Source organism: Centroberyx affinis, unplaced genomic scaffold, assembly GCF_046629955.1.
Source record: "Centroberyx affinis isolate AG114_WGS23_722 - 3 ecotype Tasmania unplaced genomic scaffold, CSIRO-AGI_Caff_v1 ptg002205l_1, whole genome shotgun sequence".
Classification (NCBI taxonomy): Eukaryota; Metazoa; Chordata; class Actinopteri; order Beryciformes; family Berycidae; genus Centroberyx; species Centroberyx affinis.
The window spans coordinates 133,764-150,823 of record NW_027280509.1 but is presented as its reverse complement, the minus strand read 5'-3'; the positions used below and the strand labels follow the sequence as shown (position 1 = coordinate 150,823).

Here is a 17,060-nt window from a genome sequence, read left to right as displayed (position 1 = left end):
TACTGTATAGATGTGGACAAAGTGTAGAATACATACATACCTGCATTGGCTCAAGATGTTATCCTTTATATCACTGTCCAAAGAAGTGAGACAATGTAGTTTGGACAAAACTGAGACTTGCTTTTTGTACAGCTCATTATCTAAGAAGAGGGTGTGTCCTTGGTCTCCACTCCCATTCGAGGCGCACACAAACTGCACAGCATACATCATGATTTCACTTGGATAATAGTCAAGTGCAAGCCTGGTGAAACTTTTCTCTTCCCTTCCAAGACTGATCTGCACTGCATTCCATCAAGACGTCTGTCTTAACTCTCTGTTTTGAGCCCATCAATATAACATGAAAGAGGTTTTTTTGGGTTTTTTTTTTTACAATTCTTGTCAACACTCAAGCTGATGGGCTACTTCTTTTAAACACCAAAAACTGCAGATGAACTGTAAGCTGCCACAATGTGATGGTTGAGTCTCCTCTGGGTCCTTCTGCAGAGGTGTTTGATGTTTTACAGTCACCTCCAACTTCAGCATTCCTGGCCTTCATCTGCTGTCCATCTGCGGTCCTGGGGAGGCAGGCCGGTGTCTCTAGCGATAGGGCTCACTTTACATTTGACACCTCTGTAACAGGCTCTGATCCCTTGTAAAGATATATGTCAAGATTTTCCCTCAGGGAAAAAAGGTGGGATTCCTTACAGTATGATGAATTAAAAACTCTGCAGTGTATTGGCCATTTTACAAGATGCAAAGGTGCACACAGCAAGCTATTTGAACATAGGGTCTTGTGATGGTTAATGGTGTGATTTATTGAAACAGTTGTCTATGGCCTTTTAACAAGTCTGGTCAAAATAGTATTTCAATCCAAATGCCTGGTAAAGAACTTGAAAAAAAAATGGAAACCCCACTCTTCAAATACCCCATCTACTGTAAATCACTTGATAGATTTGGTGGTCAAAGTGCACACAGTGATGAAAACCAGGTTGAACTCCATTCAAAAGAGACCAAGGGAACTTTATGTCCATGACTAGCAAATTGGCAGCACATTGTCAATGTTGAGGAATTCTGAACGATCTATCCATCAACCAACAAATCAGACAGTATGATTATCCATAATAGGAATTCTTAGTTGTTTTTTTTTATTATTTATTTTGTTTCAAATCCAGGTCAACAGCATACAACTTTTCAGGGTCCCTAGTTAGCTCAGTGGACAGTGAGGACGTAACTCCAAGAGCATGCTTGCTCAGCAAACCTTCCCCGGATTAATACAAAAAAAAAAAAAAAAAAGATTCACTGCCATCCTTTAGTATGACATCAGATAATCGCTCTCAAGAATTCACACAGGGGCAAAAATGATATAAATGGGCAAAACAAACATTTTTTCAACCATTTCCAAATTAATCTACAACTAAAAATATATACTCACTTCATCAATGGAATTACTGCCAAGCTCTTACAAAAAAAAGCACACATCTCATAAATAGCATAATTTGCAGCCCATGATGACTCATCCTCTTAACTGAAAAGGCCAGTTTCCCCAATAGCAACTTCTAACACTTTTAGTGACATGTTCAATCCTCTTGCCATTCGGAGCATCCTTTGGGCAAGCCAACTGTGGAAATAGTTTACTAAAGTTGGTAAAAGTTGAGGTATTCAATGCACAAAGTTAAAGCAAAACTATAGGGGAAAAAAAGCCAGTTAAACATGAAAAGTAGTGATGGAAAGAAGAACCATGTGAACTGAAATCAGTCATCTACAGTCAGTGGCAAAAGTATTGGAACAGTGGATTAAAAGTGATTCTTTCTGTCAAAAACTACAGAAGTTAATATTGTTCAAAAGCTGTAAATAAGGGGAAAGTGCAGGTTGTCAGCTATTGATTTTGCTTTTCTAGTAAACCATGTTTGAAAAATATCTGGGCAGTACTCCAATTTCAGATGAGCATGAGAAAAAATGTAAATACATTGAAGTCATGCAAGGTCATTTTGGTCACATACCTCATACACAATAACTGTATTATGTTTATTACTCATCAATATTACATTGACTGTTGACATCATCTTTGAGATGCTCTGCTTAGCCCTTAATGCAGCCTCTTAAACCTCTGCCCAGACTAGACCCAGACTATGGGTTATTGTACCAACCAAAAACCTTGGTTCCGGCACCACACTGCCTGTAAAGGGTTCCCACATAACTGCATACGGAAATTAGCAGTGTGGTTACTCCTTGTACTGTATGCTAGAGACTTTATGAACATTTAGGCAGAGTAACTCAAAGTAAGTATTCTGTTTTTGTATGTTAGCGGTGTGCAACCAAAATTGAACTTTCATTACTTAAATTATGAGAAAAATATTGGTCCCAATATTATTCTTACATGATAAAAATGACAGATTTTAACATGCAAAAGAAAAAAAATACCAGTTTTAACCCACTATCCTAATATGCCTGCTGCTGACTGTATATTAAGTGACCTATACACCCTCTAGTGCTATTGAAGAGAATAAGTGCTTTTCACATATTTTCAGGTTCTGCCCCCTTCTACACCAACTGTAGCATGATGGAAGGAAACCAAGTGGAGAAAAAAGCATTCTGTGTGGTGGACATCACTCATGATGTAAAACTACTCCTGCTGGAATAAGCTCCGGTTTCTTACTTTAGGGAATAGTTATCTGCAAAACCGAACAGAGGCAACGCTCACCTCAACCTGCCCTTATTTAAGCTCACCATGCCTCCTACTTTTTTTACTCCATCTTCCTCCCACTTCCAGATGTGCAGCACATTGGACTGATGAGACAAGTGTAATGTTAGGCATCTTTCTCTCCCCACAGTGACCTGCGACCTCTAGCACTTTGAGCGCCGAAGTCTTTGAAGGCTGAGTGATGGAAACCCATAGGGGCCCATCAGACGAGGACCATTTGTTATGGTCGGGCCCCTCTGGACTGGCGCCAGCAAGAAAGTAAGAACCACAGGTAGGGAGTGATCGAGAGAAAGTGGGGAGCACCATTTGTTTCTAGAAGCACCTCACGGCTAATACAGTGCGAGTCAGTAAGGGCATGATGATGAATGGTGCCTTGGGGCATCTTACCAGCAAAAAAAAACACAGCTGATAAAAATAGGCTACATATTATGCCTCTTCAAGTTCAAAACACCAAACCCAAAAGCTACAATTCCATCAAACCAGGGTAATCTCTCTTGAAATCACCTCCAGTGGGTGGGACATCAGTCCAAAAAGGTAATAATCACTGAGGAAACGCCTGAGCCACTGACAGCACATCAGTTCTGCAACCAGGGGGGAAAGCTAAGGGTGGATCTGGGCAAGTTGCTTTTTGCCACTGCCTTTTCAAATCTGGGATTTGACTGATTTTTAATCATTTTCAAAGTGATTTACAAATGAAAATATACACTCTCTCCTTCAGTGGAATTACACCCAAGCTCTTAGCCTTTTCAAGTCTGGGGTTGGACCAATGATTGTACTGTAAGGGACTGTGAAAGGGACCAAGACCTATAAAAACCTGACTGAGCAAAGTCCAAACTGAAGATTCAAAATTCCAAGGTATCGCTACAATCAGATAAAAAAAAAAAAGCTTAATTAAATAACAGTATCATTCCTCAAATGTATTATTTACACAACAGATTTCCAGAATATATTGTGAGAGAGGGGCACTGATGTGAGAGAGAACATCCAAACACTAGAGTCTTTGCTGTTGTCCTGAGTCACAGCAATATTTATTTGAGCCAAGAGGGGATTATTTGGGGGCCATGGGTTGAAGGAAGGAGCCTTAGCCAAAGTGCTTTACCTAAACGTACCCCGCCACTCGCGAGAGCCACTGTGAGATGGGATACAAAAACACAGTCATCAGTTTTACTTTATTTACTCATTGAATTTGGTGTAAACGAGTGCATCCCTTTGCGCTTCTTTTTCTACCCCACAGCAGTCTGTGAGATGGGAAGGACAGAGGCTAAGAGGTGGGGCGGAAAAAAAGGGCATCCAAATCTCGCAGCTGGTCCCGGCGCGGTGATGTCATTGGCGAGTTAAGAGAGGGGCTGGGCAGGGCTGGAGAAGATTAGGGGAACTGGGGAGAGGGGCTGGGAGCGGGATGGAAAAGGACGGGGACGGGGACTTTAACTGCGGGGCAGACTGCACATTTCACAGTGCTCCGTGCCAGGCTGGTTCATGAAGGTGCAGTGGAGGCAGGACCACATGGCCGAGGATGAGGCAGGGACAGAGGGGCCGCCGCCCATGGCCCCGTACTCCAGAGAGCTTGATGGCTGCCCACCCACCGTACCTGAAAGGACAGGGGGAGGAGACGGGATGACAGAATACATGCATTAGAACACAATATAAATCAAGTTTAAACTTTGAATCAGAGCTGTGTGTGGGACTGTGCCCTCCTTGATAAGCAGTGACTTACTGCACAGCTGCTCGATGGTGGCCCACTGCTCAGACTTCTTCCAAGTCTGTGCCAGATCCTCATTGGAGGTCTTCACTGCATCTAGTAGGAGTCCAATGCTGTCCTGCAAGAAGCAACACAGATACTCCGATCAATCCAGAGGACATACGTCAACAAAAAACCCACAACATCAGTTAGCCATTTTGTAAGTCTGTTTCCACATTGTTGTGATGTTCAGGGGTTGTTGAGGATGTTATTGGAGACATGCAAATCTACTCGAGCAATCAATGTTTGATCTACAACTTTATGGGCCTATTAAGTAACTTACATCATCTAAGTGCTATGCTGTTTTTGGCTATAAAAGGGAAACAAAGTCAAACACAAAGAAACATTACTAAATTAGTTTTTGCCAATGACAGACGTTTTTGATAGTTATGGCGGGCCAAAGGCCAATTTGAAATGTAACCAGCATGAACAAAGGGACTGAGTGAAAACATCCCGACACTAGTAACCACTTCCAGATTGGAGAAAAATGTGGCCATAATCGAACCATTTTGCTGCATGACAAACACACAACCAAAAAAGATGTGTGCTTGCCTTGCCTGCATATGTGGCTTTGAGGTAATGTATTGACTTACTCTCAGCGGCATGACTTCATTGGTGACCAGGAAGAGGAGCAGATGGAAGTCTGACACGATATTCAGGAATACGGCGGAGGTGCACTGGGACAGGTATGTGGCTAAACTGTGGAAATCCTATGGACACATAACAAAAAAATGGGGACATGGTCAAGATGTATATCTTCCTCTGACCCCCGAGGAGGGTTTGGACTCCCAAAGTGACCCTAATTTTCTCTGGTACTAAGCTGTGACTGATCATGACAGGTTGAAATGTAGCAGAGATATGGCTCCAGTGGACAGAGGGAAGTCAGAGAAGAGAAACGGTGTAACAAGAGCCTTGTGCGCCAGAAGTATGTGGGTCATTCCTTTGGCTGCTACAGCTAAGAAGCTGTAACAAATAAACATTATTACCACATACATGCTTAACAATTAAACAGTTAAACTTTTAGTTTTAGTTGCAACAATCAACCACAATATTCCAACAAGAAAAATTTACGTTTTCACATTGCCCCCCTTTTTTTTTTTTGCTTATCAATATGCCTATTAATTGAGACTGGTCAAATCAGAGGTGAGAAGGTTTGGATAAACAGGAGTCTATCTGTGTAACTTAGTTACTTGTGTCTCTCCCAGGACATCACGATTCTCTATGGGGAAACGTTGTGTGGAGGAGAAGGTGTACTGGGGGTCCTTTGGGAAAGTGGTAGTTATCTGTGGAAGAAGAAAATGAGAGGAATTTATTTAGAAGCCCATTATATTACCAAAGCCAAAATATGAAGTAGCGTACACTGCAAGAACTCCACAAATAAATGGAAAACATATGCTGCCAAAACAAAAAATCATCTACTGAACATGGAAAAAGTCATATCATACTCACATCTATGATAAGGTACTCCACAGGAAGAGGCCGGGCTAGAAATGTGACATCATTTCCAAATTTGTCTTTATCCTGTTGGTTGGAAGGAGAAAATCATTAGTAGGGACTGTATATGAATTGATTCTGTATGAGGAGACATTATTCTGATCATTAGAGATGCAGTCTGATCATTTCTGTCATGCTCAGATAGAATGGATTTCGACCTTAGGCTATCACTATATATATGTATAATAATATCATAGTGGCAGCTGCATGTGTGTGTCCGTCCTTGTATATGTGTGCAGCTATAAGCCTGTACCTGTGTGGTGTATGGCTTATTACCGTGTAGAAGACGTCCGGTACGTACTGCTCGGGGCTGGACTCTTTAGCGTAGCCCAGCTCCGGGGCGTCTCTACAGGGCAGTAGGCACTCGTCTCTCACCAGAGCCATGCACTGGTTGGACACCTGGTAGCCCTCAAAGTGCACCTGTTGGTCTGGACCGCCTGCACACAGAGCACAAGAGTAGACAAATATATTAACCTGCAGAATATTGCAACACTAGTCAAGTTATACCGTTTCCCCTTGTTGCTGGCTGAAGAAATATTTCCATTTTCATATTACTAACTATTCAGTAGTGCAATCCTATACCTGCTTAAGGCGATAGTTAATTTTGGTCAAACATAGTACTCAAGACTTATGCCCTCAGGAGTTTCTGAGCTATCACCATCAACAATGGCTGTCCCAACAATAAATAAATAGTCATGCAAATTGCTAAATACTCCTGGGTGCCTGAAAATAACTATATATTGGAATAAATCACAATTACCATTAAAGGAAGATGGGAAGGCTACTATTACAGCCTATTTAGGTTGTCTATTTCAATGTGATATACTTTAAGTGATTAATATCCAAATATTCTTTGGCCCTATAAACATGTAACTCATTTGCAAACAGACTGCTTCTTTATACAAGGGAAAGTAAAAACAGAGAGGAGTTTGCCCAAGCTGGAACAAGTATAAGAGGAGGTCTTGCAACTTTGTAATGGAAGGAGTGTAAACACTTGGCCTTGAACACACAGACCAAACAAAGAGCCCCAGAGAGCTTGAGTTTAGTCTTGTATTATGTTGCTCCACTGGCCTCAAAACTAAGTCCACTATGTACCTGCTTGAGGGGATTAAGGAACAACTCAGGCACCTCACATGCTTCTGAATACACTAAATGGATGTATATTTCTATATATTATATTATTACTATTATATTACTAGGTGGTCAATAAGAAGTAAAGTGAAGTTGTTCAATTACTAGTTTCGTAATTTTAATAATCGCTTTGCCTAGAGTCAGACTGAAAACAAAGCACACGTTTAATTTTTCAAATTAAGCCACCGTCTTTAATGGATGATCGAGTTCCTAATCAAGTCATGAGATATTGTCACTCAATATAGTACTGCTAGTATGGAAAGTCCTTCTGGCTTATGGTTTAAGCAAGATACCTTTTTGAACAGTCACTATCAAATTAAGGGCCTCTGTACAGGAAATTGGGAAAAAAAAATAATATTTTAGGTAAATGTTAACATTAATGTTCATGGTCTAGACACAAATAACAGTACCAAAATCCTATTTCAGTTTTACTTTAAGGTTAGAATAAGAGGTGGTGAAGCTCATCTCAGCACTCAAGGCCAATTTCACCTCAGAGTAACCAACCACTTACCTGTTGCCACCACAGTCACAAATTTGGAGCCAAAATGGCCGTCTCTGGAGAGTCTGCAGGGATTTGAATATCGATTCTGGAAGTATCCAGCTGTGATGCACTCCTCCGCACTTAGGTAGTACGAGTCCTAACAAAAGTAAGGACAACAATTAGGATGTGAAATACAATACATGTCTCACTGGCTTTAGCCTGAAAAACATAACTGCGTAGAGTTATATGGATCCTCACCTTGTTTCTACTGTAGCGAACGGTGCCTATCCTTGTATCCTCAGAGACCAGGTCAGTGAAGATCCATCCCACCTACCAGCCAGAGGAGAGCAAACAGTTGAATTACAGCAAAATCATCCTAATCCACACATCACAATCATAGAACACACCCATAAACAGTACAGTAGCACCGCATCCAGGATAGAAAAGGCAAATGCTGTCCATACACAGCAAACAAAGGTCTGCACTCAATCAAAAGGCCTTTTTTTCCTTTATAACAAGAAAAGCATATGTGATATAAGGGCTTGGTACGTTCATGGCCTGGGCAACATATGGAAGCTCTTTGCGCCATCACACTCTGAAGCTTCAGGAATTCTGAGAATGCCACCATATTGATGACAGCTTCATGCACTTGAGAGAACTGCTCCCCGTCTCTAATCATTGGAAAGGAATGGGCATGCTAGGCAGACAAAGGATACATGTAGTGGTGGGCAGTACACCGGTACAAACGTTACACTGGTAGAAGTCGTTGCTAAGGTTTAGACTTGCCCATACCGTTTCTACCAGATGAGCCAGAAAGGCTGGAGGTGAACAGACCTCACATTTGCCATGTGGTAGTGCTGGGCAATAAAACAATATCTAGTTTAATTTTCCTCGATTTCGAAATTAAACCAGCTTGATAACTTTTGATAATGACCATAGCAGAGTTCCTCTCATCCTTAAAGGATAATTCTGGTTATTTTCAACCTAGGGCTTATTTTCCTAGTTTTTGTCATCTTGCCGATTTATTGTGGTCAATATTTCATGACTTACTTCACTGTAGAGCTTTACGTAGCTTCAGTTAGCTGGGAGTGCTGCTGTCCAATACACACACACAGCAAACTCTCCAACAGTTTAACCCAAAAAGCAATTAAAACACGTCCTATCAACACATCTTCAAATTGTTGCGACTGAACAATTATCATGAGATTTCAGATATAATAGTCCATTTGATACTTTTTAGCATTACTCACATTCGCATCTTCTTCACTTTGCTGGCTGCCAGCTTTCTGCTGCGTTCAGGTCAGATTGGAAGAAGCGGAAGAACATTGCTTGATTTCGTTATCCTTATTTAAAGATGGTTATAGTGTTGAAAAATTTAAAAATTGCTCCCGTTTGTTCATTTATTTATTTTTTAGTTTTATTCTGGCAATAAAAAAGTGTTTTAAATGAAAGTTGACTGATCTATTCATCTTTTATTCAGGAGTATAATTAACCCTTTAAACCTGACAGAAAGAGTGATTTTATATATATTGTGATAAAAATTGATATAGCCATATTGCCCAGCACTACCATGTGGACGTATTTACGTTCTACAGACGACGTAAAGCAGTTTGTTGCGCAAAATTGTTGAAAACATGTGGTTTAGGAGTAGTACCCATGTGCGTTCATTTATGTTAGACATAATGCTTGAGGGAAGCGAACGTAAACCCAGTGCACTTCCTAACAGATAAGACCAAAAAAAAAAAGCCATGGAAACCAACTATGGAAAACATCTACTGCTAGCTTTGTTGCACAACTCTTTGACAGGGGTGGTAACACCAGCAACCTATTTCACCAACTGAAGACGAAACACGAGTATAAGTATTGTAAAAAAATACATTTTTCAATTGGTTTGTTTCACCAAAGAGTTTATGTGAGTGTCCCAAATAACAAAAGTCAAAATACTCAATTGTGACACCTGCCCTATAATTAACAAAATATTAAAGTAAGTGAACTGTTGAAAACCCTGGCAAAAAAAACAAACTCTCTCACTTTTTGTACTTAAAATATCTCAAATGACATCGCCCACCACTGCTGGCAAAAGTCCACCGAGTTCAAGATTCAAAGTTTGTCACACTGCTGGAGTGAAAACTAAGTGTGGAAGCAAGATAGGAAACGGCCTCATTTAAAACAGCTGCACTGAGTGACACCAGATCAGCTAAGTGTCGTACGGTTTTAATGTGCCTTTTTGAAGCTATATAGAGCTATAGTTTTAAATAAAGCAGACAGCAGGAAGAGCAGCCCAACCTTGCACAGGCCCAGTTTGGCAGCGATTTCATCCACAGCTGCAGCCTTGGGATCCTCCAGCAATTCCAGGCTGTTCTGAGTGGCATTCTGAAACATATGAGGGAAGAATGGTGAAACCAACTATATAATAAGAATAATAAGATAATAAGAATGGAATATGTCAGTGTTGAGACCTAAGCCTTGGTCTGTGCAGGATGCCATACTGTCTTTTTAACAACCCCCACCCCTCTTGAGGACCACAATGGAAATAAGCTCCTGTGCTTTATTTGTAAACTGTAGGTCAAGATATTGCTCTGGCTCAATCTTACTCATGTACTTGTTTTTAAGATTATCAAATAAATTCAATCAATCAAGCGACTTAAAAAAAAAGTGAAACTAAACAACAATTAATGACAGGAAAGAGTCAAATATAATCAAGAATGATGAGACAAATTTAAAAAGAAAAATACTGTGGAGCTGCTGAACAAGGACTTTCAGTTATTGATGGATAGAATATTGTATGAAGTAACTGAGAAATAAACACTCCTATTGATTTGATAAGACTTATGGACATATGACTATTGGCAACAATTACCAAAAAAAATTAAGATATGCCATATAGTAGCAAAGATCTGAACAAAAACATCAAATAACCACATTTTCTTCAGAACTTGAACACTGCTTGAACATTCAAAACTGCTGCTCTATTTTTTGTGCATTTATCCACCTTTGAGTCTACTGCCCCCCTGTATTTACCCAAGGTTACTACAACTCTGTAGAGGAGCAGTGGGCTTTCTTGATGTTGGCGTTTCAGTGTCTGATCACAAGCGCCAGTTTAATATTGTAGTATTAATTTGCAAGGTGATTTGCAGATGATGCACATCTGCACATATTTCTGTACATACATTACCCACAATCTGTTAAACTGTTAAATGTGAACAGCTTACAATGCATATTTGCATGTCTGGACACATTTCTGTACATGTGTTCTTCCATCTGTGTACCTAATAATGAGAGTAGCTAGCGATGCATACTTGCATATCAAATCTGTAAATCTGTTACCAAAGATGCTGTATTATTTGGTTTGTTATTCTAAATAAATTCAACTGTTGTAATGACTCATTGTACTATCTTCAGTATTATATTTGTCTTATTGTCATCTATACCTATTCTCTGCGGCTGTGATGACCCAATTTTGCCATAGGGATCATTCCAGTCTCATCTAATCTAATATGCCAGTTTTTACACAACCAGCACTAATCGTTTTTCTTCACCATGTGTGAGCAATTCCTATGCTGTTTTGAAAGTGTTTTCACAATTTCATACTTTTGCCAGACCTGAATTTCTTATCTTGATTTGTGGTTAGTGTTCAATATGATTTATATTGATAGTCATACTGCCTAGCCCCTATTCACTATGCCATCCCTGTATAGATGAAGATTATTCTTCATAACAACAACAGTCATGATATGCAAGATCAGAGTCTGAAATGAACATCTGCCACCTGCCGAAAGCTGGTAAAACATGACTTTGGCAGATAAATCAATAACAACACCCTCCATACTGTCCGGTAACATTTTGAGACAACAGCATAGTCCTTCAAAATCCTCATTCTGTTGTACTTCATGATGAATTATAAACTTTATCCATTGTATCTGAGTAAGCAAATTCAATTAACACAGCACCTGATTCAATACACAAAACAGCATTGAAAAGGGGTAGGGTGACAAGTTTCGATGGAAAATGCCTATTCCAGTCTTGTGTATTTATATAGCCCTTTATCACAAGCATGTCTCAAAGGGCTTTACATAGCATCATATACATAACTTTGCGAGATGACAAGGGGTCCAAAACATAACAGTATTTTACCCATACTTGATAGAACATTTTATGCAATTTCTTAAATTTTCAAGCTCTGAAAATTACTCTTTTATTTATTTTTTTTACACCATACATTTCCAGACCTATGTAGGATGCCAGTAAATTGAATCCAGACCGCACTCACCTGTGGGGGCTCGTAGATGGCAGCCACCTCAGCTCTGATGCCCAGAGGGATGTCTGTGTGCTCGGTGTACCTGCCATACAAATAGCCCATCCTCTGGCTGCCCGTCTTCCTCCAGAAGTCCAGGAAGCGGTCAGCAATGGTGTGGTTCTCAAACATGATGTTGTCCACGTGTCTGTATTTCTGGGATAAAAAATAAAAAAAAAGATATATAAATTTATGTGCTCTCTCCTTTGCTATTATTTCTCTTCTTAACCCATATCTCTTCCAGGATCAGTCTAAGCTCACAGGACTGTTGACAAAGCACTACAGTCCTGACCCTTACACTCCTTACTATTGGTTTCTTTGAATTTTGGTGATCTACTCTAGTAATGCATTCATTGTAAGCTTCTCTGCTGCAGGCACACAGGTATCAGCACATACTTGTCTGTTGAGGGTGATGGCACTGGGCTGGCACTTGGTGCAGATCCCCTCTGGCCAAGGAGGGTGGCCCTCACAGCCCGACTTGATCTTACAGCTGATGTTCTCCAGGGCTGCAAACTTCCCTCTGTGGAAGAAGAGATCGGGGAGGATGTTAACATTTGACAAGCAGGGCGTGGGTATTTCCACTGAGGAAATCAACAACAACAACTGGTGGTGCTTCTTACTTATCAGATCCACCGGTCAGCTTGCGGATGTAGGCGTGGAATGACATGTGCTTGACTGGCGGGTCTAGGTGATTCAGGTAGTCTTCGTCAAAAGGCTGGCGAGGAAGGCAAGTCAGAGCAAAATTGAGAAAATGCAGGTTAACAGTGTTGGTGTTAACGTTATGATCTGTCAAGGCAAGACCGACCAAAAACAGAGACAAATTCACTTACCTCTAATGGTACACAGTGCACACACTTTCCAAGGGCACCATGTCGACATCTGAAATAAGCAGAGGATCAGTATGTACTGAAATCTACAGCTCACTTGTATCTTTGTGTTGGCTTTTGTCTGTTCAACCTACTCATGTAAAAGATCTGTGAAAAAAAATCAAATCAAAAATCAATCCTTACAGCTGTGGATCTTTGTTCCTGTAGATTTTGCCATCCTGCTTGGCCAGGTACTGATCAATTTCATCCTCCTGGATCTGGGGTGCTGACTGAGAGCGATGAATCAAAGAGGATGAAGAAGAGGATGATGAAGAGGATGAGGAGGAGGTGGAAGGTAGTGATGAAGATGAGTGTGGGGTGGCCGTGTCCATGACCTCCCCGGAGGATCCTGAGGAGCCTGAGGGATACAGGAACAGCATGTCTCCATGCCTAGAGAGGGAGATGAGAGGAAGAGAGAAAAAGAAAACCAGTGAAGACAAAACTAATACAAGTGGCAAAGAAAACACAATTAATGAGTACATTAACATGCAGCCAAATAATCCATTAACTGGGCTAATTTCATCTCATTCCAAATAGGATGACCTACTGTAATGTACATATTCTCAGGTTTAATTTTTACTAAAATTAAATGTGATTATAATTATATCAAGCAATTTTAAGTGTCTATTTTTGGTCAAGCTGCATAAATAATCCAGTGTGGTCTGCATGTAAAAACATTCCAGGGTAGCTGCACATTTTTGACAGAAAATTCTATGTCTTTTCCATGACAGTTCTTTCATGATCAATACGTTAGCATCTATGTTCACATGTTACTTTTTCTGGATGGCACATTTGAATGTCCCAGTTGTTGTTTTGATTAGCTACAACTATCACTTGGACATAAATAATGTGGAAATATATTATACGTGTCATTATTCCTTTAAGCAGATACCTAGATCTTCCAGCAGCTCAATGTTAAACATTTGACTAGATGAAATCCAAGAAATTTTCATGACATTTCAAAACCTGGATAGGTCTCCATACGACTAGAGAACACAATTTAAAAAATTAAATGCCTTTTAGGTTCTAAATCTAACTTAAGTAGTGACTGATAAGTTGTCAAATTTAGGTTCCTTTATATTTCTAATAATGATCATGATTAACACTGCTAGCACTCACTTGATCTTTAGCAGGCTGAGGGTCTTGTTCTGGGACAGGATCTCTCCAGTCTTGTTGCGGTTCAGGTAGATGGAGAAGCCATTGGAATTGAATCCAAACTCTTTGGCCACCTGAGAGAGAGGAGAGTGTCGTGTGCTGGTTAGCAGGGATGAAAAAGGGCTCGAACAACCTTGCATAATTTTGCCTACAATCAAGAAGACACTAATCTTCTATGTGCTACCAAATGCATTTGATGTTGAAAATCAAAATAAATTATGTTTTCAATCAAGCCAAGTGGATTATGAAAGTAGAAATGATTCATCCTTCCTTGGAATCTACTCTATGAAAAAAAAAAAAAAAACATGTTCCAATGAAAAATATGCTTGAGTAAATGGGTGTCCAATCTTCAAATGCCAATTAACCTGTCAAAGCAGATTATCAAAGAGCAGCTTGGCATTGGAGAAAGTGGGCTTGTGGGAGCAGCTCATAAGGTCATCACAGAGCAAGCCAATCTCAGAGCTATTAAGAGCACTCCGAGTCAGCCAGCCAAGAAAGTATCCCATGGCAGTTTCATCATCACATCTCATATCAGACAGGGACTCAACCTGATGCTGGTCACCAGCCTATACTTCATCATCTGAGGTATAATTAATACAATTTGAGCTGCAATGTATACATCAGCGTATGATTATCCTTGCAGTAAAACTGAATTTATGATATGACGCTGAATATATTCTCAGTAGCCAAGACAGTGACATAGATGCCATGACATCTGATGACATGTAGACATCATAGGCCATCTACCAATGGCTTACGACTATGTAGCATTTAGACCTAAACAGCAATACCAATGTACTAGCAATTCATGAATCTGGCATTGTGAAACAGTAGCCATACTGTCGTTTTCTCAACTTAAGGTCAATGCTGCTAGATCTTCTGAGCAAAGTAAAGCACTTACTTTACTCAAGCCACACAACAGGACCCAGTTTAAGATGCTATCACTGGATGCTGGGCAAAAATGTATACTGTCAAACTTTATGAGATAAAACATTATTTTCAGTTCCATTCATTCCTTGTCTCAGTTACAGAAAATAGCCTGTGGGGCTCACAGACTTTCTCTGCTTTGCCTCACACTCACTGTTCTATTCCACTGGCTGCACATTAGTGGGGAACGAAAATACTCTTTTCATTGATCTGCAGAAAGCACAATCCTGCTTTAACAAAGATACATGAATGTTTAATGAGGTGCTGCTGCAACACTCCACTGTGACTAGTCCGATGAATCATTCTTCTATTTTGGGGATTCAAGATCCAATGATGTGGTAATTCAAATCCCATTTATGTCATTATGTCATTTATGCTTGTGTTCTGATGTTTGCACAGAGTTAAGACAGAACAAAACTAACTAGGCTTACTCACACTCAGCCAATTTTAACACCAAAAACACATTTATTTACTATGTTTCCTTCTTTTCTTCCTTCCATATTCTCATATGTGGGGTAGGAGCTGGGGTTTAAACCACTACCTAGCAAGCAGCTGTGATAAGGCTACATTTCACAACTGTGCAAAGCAGTGCATCCGCCACACTCTCTGAACACAAAGCTCCCCGGCGAGCCATGCATCCAGAGTGGATTCCTCCCGTTAGCCAGCCGGGCATATGGGAGCACTGCAGCGCTGCACTGCCCTGGCCCTTCCTGCAGAGCTTCATACATAAATTAACACTGAGCAGGCACAGGCAAAATCCAGGGAAACACGGGTGTACTTTATGACAACAAAGTACACATCAATACTAGCACCGCTGTAGAGATACAGCACGTTAAAGCTGTAGTGTACGTGTTGTACCACTGGCAAAAACATGCTTGCAGAGAATAGTGGGAATGAGGGGGGCATAATGACTTGGAACAAAATGATTACCTTGAGGGATTTATTGGAAATATGGTCTCAGTGTGAAGTCTAAGAAAATGAAAGTGTTGTATTAGGCCTATGAGATTTTGATAAATGTATCTGAACAAATTGTTACATTTTCCACACAGTACCTTCTTCAGAAAAGCAGCAGCAGTCTCCCTCTTGGTAGAAGGAATTTTCTTCATCCCATCTGGGGACTGTACCCTGATGATCTTAATGAGAAACAAAAGAGCCCAAATGAAACCCCACACATACTGCATTCAGTGGTCTGTATGTCAATTCAAATACTTTGGGTTTCAGGACTCCAGTGTTAGTGGTCTAAACTAATTGTGAAGCAAAGATAGAATAAACCAAAAACTGCCCGAGAGCGATCTCCCAATACCTTTCAGTCAAACAACTCCTGCTCTGACAGAGGTGTCAGTGTCAGGACAGTATGACAACGATGACAGTGCAAAACAGTAATGTTAGCTCATGAGCTTCTACCTTTCATCCAAGCGGCTTCAACTAGTTATGGCTATGTTGAAGGTTTTGCGGTGAATTAATTGTTGGGTAGCTAACGCTGTCACGGCGTTAGGGCTCATTCACAAAGTCAACAAAAATGTCACTTTTTTGTCAACCCACAAGAAACATTAACGCTTCTTTGAAAATCACACAACACCGATTTAACCTGGCTAGCTAGTGAGCTAACATGTTAAACAATATTACAGAGTTTTATTCCGAATTTTCAGTTGTTTATCTAGCTTCACCGTTAGCCAACTATGCTTCTTTTCAGTTGGACGTCGTAAGATAGCCAAAGGCTACGGTGAGCTGGTTAGCTTACTAACTAGGCCCCAGTCATTCTCTGGCTAGCGATAGGTAGCTAACGTTAGCTAGCAAGCTAATTCTGCTGCCTCATCACTCCGGACTTCGGCTAATAAGCTAGCTCACGTTAGCTGAGTCCGACTCCTCACTAACAACAATACAACCTCCTGTCATACTTACAATATTATCTGCCATATTGCTCGGGTGAGTGTTCCCGATAGGTATCGCTGTGTTGCTAAGCCGACAATGATTACGGTAATTACAAATTTAACGTAACGTTACTGTCTGGATAGTGTCAACGAAACTCCATCCCACAACTCAAACACCGGGTGTTGCATACATTAGCGACCGTCAGTTTCCCAGTGGTCCCACACCCCTAATACCACGGTCGAAACAATCCTTCTCGTAGCTAAAAGCGTGTGTTCCACTGTCTTAACTGAAGCGGTACTACAACTCATTGTGCAATAGAACAGCTAACAAAATAAAATGCTGTTTTAAACATTCAGAAATGTATGTTGGACAGGACAAGGGAACATTATACAACTTCAATGCACACGACCTTACTGCCTAGG

General features: G+C 40.5%; 1 protein-coding gene across 2 annotated transcripts; it reads right to left on the bottom strand.

Moving 5' to 3' along the window:
- Positions 1-817: 817 nt before the first annotated feature.
- Positions 818-16,812, bottom strand: LOC139655187 (nuclear protein localization protein 4 homolog). 2 transcript variants are annotated; one of them, XM_071532525.1, is made up of 18 exons: positions 16,669-16,812; positions 15,819-15,899; positions 13,804-13,913; positions 12,992-13,074; positions 12,829-12,925; positions 12,649-12,697; positions 12,439-12,533; positions 12,215-12,338; positions 11,795-11,974; positions 9,811-9,897; positions 7,783-7,854; positions 7,555-7,681; positions 6,189-6,349; positions 5,868-5,939; positions 5,609-5,701; positions 5,012-5,128; positions 4,395-4,497; positions 818-4,268 (listed from the first exon to the last, which is right to left on the bottom strand). In XM_071532525.1, exons 1-18 carry the CDS (start codon positions 16,681-16,683, stop codon positions 4,105-4,107), a joined length of 1,830 nt encoding a protein of 609 aa, XP_071388626.1. In that variant the 5' UTR covers positions 16,684-16,812; the 3' UTR covers positions 818-4,104. The 2 variants fall into 2 exon arrangements, with proteins under 2 accessions (XP_071388626.1, XP_071388625.1); XM_071532524.1 differs by having other exon boundaries at positions 12,829-13,074.
- Between the last annotated feature and the right edge of the window lie 248 nt (positions 16,813-17,060).